Source organism: Lolium rigidum, chromosome 7 (assembly GCF_022539505.1).
Source record: "Lolium rigidum isolate FL_2022 chromosome 7, APGP_CSIRO_Lrig_0.1, whole genome shotgun sequence".
In the NCBI taxonomy this organism is placed as follows: domain Eukaryota; kingdom Viridiplantae; phylum Streptophyta; class Magnoliopsida; order Poales; family Poaceae; genus Lolium; species Lolium rigidum.
In genome coordinates, this window is record NC_061514.1 from 361142725 (window position 1) to 361147256 (window position 4532).

At 52.6% G+C, this 4532-nt stretch overlaps 1 protein-coding gene across 1 annotated transcript; it reads right to left on the reverse strand.

Annotated features, from left to right (window-relative positions):
• Positions 1-738: 738 nt before the first annotated feature.
• Positions 739-2774, reverse strand: LOC124677937 (laccase-4-like). The gene is made up of 4 exons (XM_047213875.1): positions 2664-2774; positions 2033-2558; positions 965-1942; positions 739-869 (listed from the first exon to the last, which is right to left on the reverse strand). Exons 1-4 carry the CDS (start codon positions 2772-2774, stop codon positions 739-741), a joined length of 1746 nt encoding a protein of 581 aa, XP_047069831.1.
• Positions 2775-4532: the final 1758 nt, after the last annotated feature.

Genomic DNA, 4532 nt, shown 5'->3' on the forward strand with positions numbered 1-4532 from the left:
ACACCCGGGGCTTATAGCGGATGCCGCCGTGGCCGAGGAGGGCATGATGTCCTAGGAAGCGTGGCACAAGAGGAGCTCGCCATTAGAGAGCACGGGAGTGAGGGGTGATAGTGCAAGGCTGGGTTTTGGGAGTGAATGAGAGCGACGAGATTGAGAGGTTTTTATTTTGCCAAACTCGTGGGGCTGCTAAAGTTGGCAGCAAAGGTGATGTGAATGTATGTGTGCGATCAAGGGAAGGAGGGGTTCTCCAACAACAACTCCCTCAAGAAGGAAAGGGCGCACAACACTGACGCCATTGGATCAACCACTTGATCATTGTGCTACAAAAAAAATCGGTTTGTTTCTACTTGGTAGTCCTTCTTGATCAACCCAGCAAGCCACAAAGCTCAGCATCAGGATTCACTCACTCTGAGGCAGATGTTGCATCGAGAGAAAAACTCGAACTTGTCTCTACCTTCTTCTTTCAGATCTTAATCCACGAAGCAACATGTTGTCACACCAAGATATACTAGGGCAACGCGAAAGTTGCAACAAATAAATAGTTCTTGAACAACATGGATCTGAATTGATGGGTAAAAGAAAGATACATGCTTTGGCAGTTTTATATATTCAATAAGAATCAAAATATCATCATCACAAGTTGCTAACCAATCAAAGAAGAAAATTAATACTCCGTTAGGAGACATCAGTCGCAAATGACAGCAAGAACAAAAGAGGAAAAACAACAACTCTGTCCGGTTAGCATTTGGGGAGATCAGATGGTGGAGGAAGTATCTTCTGGTTGGGCAGGTTCCCGTCTAGTACCAGCCATGCCATTCTGAGTCCCCATGTCGTGTGCACCTCCAAATGGCAATGCATGAACCATACACCTGCGCATACATGCATATCTTACATATGAGCACTGGCTAATTAACAAAGCATTCAGTTTCACCAATGAATGAATAGTGTACAAAACTGTGCTTACCTGGGTTGTCGGCGAGGAATCGGATGGCCACCCACCCGCCGGCCGGCACTCCAACGGTGTTCCGCTCAACAGGGTCGACGAGGTTGAACTTAGCCGGATCATTCACACTGTCGTAGTTGCCAACCCCTTGGCCGACGACGAAGAAGTTGAAGCCGTGCAGGTGAAGGGGGTGGCTCTCGATGCCGAGGATGCTCGTGTCTTGCATCACTAGCTCCACCGAGGAGTTGAACGGCAGCACGAGCAGCTTGGTCCCGGTGGCCACGTTCGTGTTGTTCGGCGGCGCCCCGGTGTAGTTAAATTTTTTGAGGGGCATGATCGGGAAGTTCGATCCGTAGACGCCTCGAGACGTGCCTGTGAAGTGAGACTGGAGGAGCGCCGTTGAAGGGAGCACCAGGGAGACGTTGTTGACGGCCGCCGCGAACTGCGTGGTGTTGGTAGGCCCCTGGCACGTCGCGTTCACAGGGCACGGGAGCGTGCCCAGCCCGACGGTGAAGAAGAACCTCTTATCCACCGACTGCGGCACGGCCGCTGGGTACTGCGGCGTGGCAAGGCTTCGGAGCTTGGCGGTGAAGTTGGCAACGAAGCCAGTGTCGTTGAACCGCGGTAGGGTAGGCTTGAAGAGCGGTAAGGACTTGTCGAAGCTTGACGCGGAGAGGGCGCCGCCGGGTTTTTGGTACTCGAGGATGCCAGCGACCGTGGTGTTGTCAAAGGTGCCGGGCCTGATGACGGAGTAGGGCGCTGCGGACATGTAGAAGTTGGCCCTGGGGTAGAACGGCTTGGCGGTGAGGAGGACGTTGGTGGTCTGACCTGGGGAGATGATCAGGGTCTTGACGGTAAACGGCTTGACATAGACTGCGTCGACCTCGACGACGGTGAGCGTGTGGTTGGCGACCGCGAAGAAGAGCTCGTCGTTGAGAGCAGCGTTGATGAGGCGCAGCATGTATGTTTTTCCTGGTTCCACCTTCAGCTTGAACGTGTCTGCAATGCGTCATGGATGCATGTCAGTAACGTTTCCCCCCCTTAAAAGTAAACAGTGTTAATTATAAGCATGCGCTCGTATGTGCGTACCTTTGGCAGAGCAGTTGTAGAGCGGCCCTGGGAGGCCATTGATGGTGAAAGCATCAGAAATATTTGGGGCTCCGCCGGTCTTAGTCGCCTGCCTGACCAACTTCTCCGTGTCTGCCTTCCACCACTCGCCGAAGATCATGGGTACCTCCTTGTGCGGCGCGGCGAACGGGTAAGGCACGCCGTGCTTGGGGAGGACGATGATGGCGCCGTACACGGTGGCGCGCAGCCAGGAGATGTGCGCGTGCCACCACAGCGTGCCGCGCTGCCCAGTGATGGTGAAGTTGTAGAGGTAGCTCTGCCCGGTCTGCATTGGGCACTGCGTGATGTACGCCGGCCCGTCGGCCCAGCCGCTGCGCAGCTGCCGGATGCCATGCCAGTGCAGCGTCATGTTGTGCGCGACGTGGTTGGTGACGCGGACGAGGACGCGGTCTCCCTCCCTCGCCACCAGCGCCGGCCCAGGGTACTCCCCGTTCACCGTCACGATGCTCTTGGTGGCGCACAGCCTCGTCACGTTCGCCATTTGAACCTGCAGCGGATGCACCATGTAAGAAATCAAAATCACGGCCGGAAATGCATGCAAAACATGTACACTATTAGATGAATTGTGGAATACATATACTGATAGACATACATTGAAATTGTAGTGCCTAGTGATGCCTTGCGCTTGGACGATGATCAGCATCAGGGTTGCCATGAGGAGAGAGCAAGGAGCTCGAAGATCCGAGGAGATCGTCATGGCCATGGTTTGTAGGCTATGGTGCGAGGAGCAAGGAGCTAGATGCGATATCCGAAGCTAGCTGCTGGATGTTGAGCTCTTGAGGAGGAGATGTGTGGCCAGGTGATCGAGGATGGAATGAATATGTCGTTTGAGCAAGTACTTGAAGTTTTATATACATGTAGGAAGAAGCAAGCGTGTAGCAGCAACGTACCACCGTCCCATTTGTTTGAGGTTTCTACATGGTCAATTTTCGTTTGGTGATTCGGTGGATGAACTATCAAGGCAGGAGCTTGAGCTGGAGTGCTCTAGCTTTGGAGTGTGGCTAAAGCTAGTGCACCTCTGGTTTAATTTGCATGCGTGGTCACGTAAGGTTTCCGTTGCAAAGGGCTCACCGGAAAGTGCAAGGTAAAAGCGACGCGGATTTTGTGCACCAGGTGGGCCTACACCTTTTATTCGTTCCCTGTTAAAAAACGAGAGATAAATTTTGGACAAATCTTACCAAATATGACAAGTTTCATGCCCGTTCCGGTCAAGGTTGGCCACGCGTAAAAAAATTACCCCGTAGCGTCTCTAGGAGGAGGTAGTGGACTACCACTGGATGACGTCGCACCCTCGCCGCCCATAGCGGAAGTGGGCCCTTCCCTCGCGATGTTCAGCTCCCACCACAGTGACATAAAGATCTTGGTGGGGATTGCTAGGCGCGGCGGCGTGGCTTTGGTGCTCCTCCAACAACGACTAGCGGCTTCACTACAACGCTTTGGATGGGGTGGCTGGCAGCCCGCTCCCCCCATTATTGTTAGGGGAGGTTCTAGATGTCTATGGAGGGGCCATAGCGTGGCACCCGCTTCGACTGGGTTCGGTCCGTCGATTATCGACGGCAAGGAAAGGGAGGCGTAATTGCTGATGAAAACCAAGCCGACTTCGCTCATGGTGGACGATGGATGTGTCTTTGTGTCGTTACCTTCATGAAGGCATCATCATTGCAGCTTTCATCTCCTTGCTCGGGCTGCTCCGGAGGGGGGTGGCTTGATATGTGTCTTCTGGATCTGATGATGGCGGCTCTCGACGCCGTTCTCCATCTTGGGGGAATTGTTTTTGGAGCATGTGTTGGAGGGATCAGAAGGTGGAGCGGTGTGGCATCGACCGTATCGACGACGGGTCTCGACGGAGTGGCACAGCTAGGCCCTGGCGGCGGGCACGCGATGATGGGCGCTTGCAGGGAGGTGGCGTTGTCTGGCGTCGCGGTGGTGTCGATGCGAACCTAGCAAGGTAAATGCATTGATCCCTCCCGAGGATGGGTTTGAGAAAGACAGCGGAATTAGATTCTGGAGCGTGCGCATAAGGAAAACACCGATGGTCTTGCTTGACTGGTTTGTGCTCTTAGCTTGTTGTTGGCCTGTTTGGGAGGCCTCCGGATTTAGGGCACAAGGCCCCGATCATGACCACCCATCATCAAAATTGTAGAAAGTAGGGTTTGGATTGATCGATGTATTTGTTCTTATATGGTTTTGTGGAATAATATACTCCTGCCGTTTATTAAAGAGTGTTAAAATTTTGTCCTAATTCGGATATATGTAGACACTATGGAGAGAGGCAGTGAAAAAAAGTTGTATGCAAAGGCCTGGAGGTTTCAACCTTCTTTTCGGAAAAAAAAAAAACAAAGATCGGGTAGAAGGGCGTTTTTTAACTGACTGCTTTTTTAGGAGGCTGACATAGTTTACTATTGCAAATGGTTCGTTGCCTTGTGACGGCTCATATTGTAAACACGTCTCTGATAGAGAG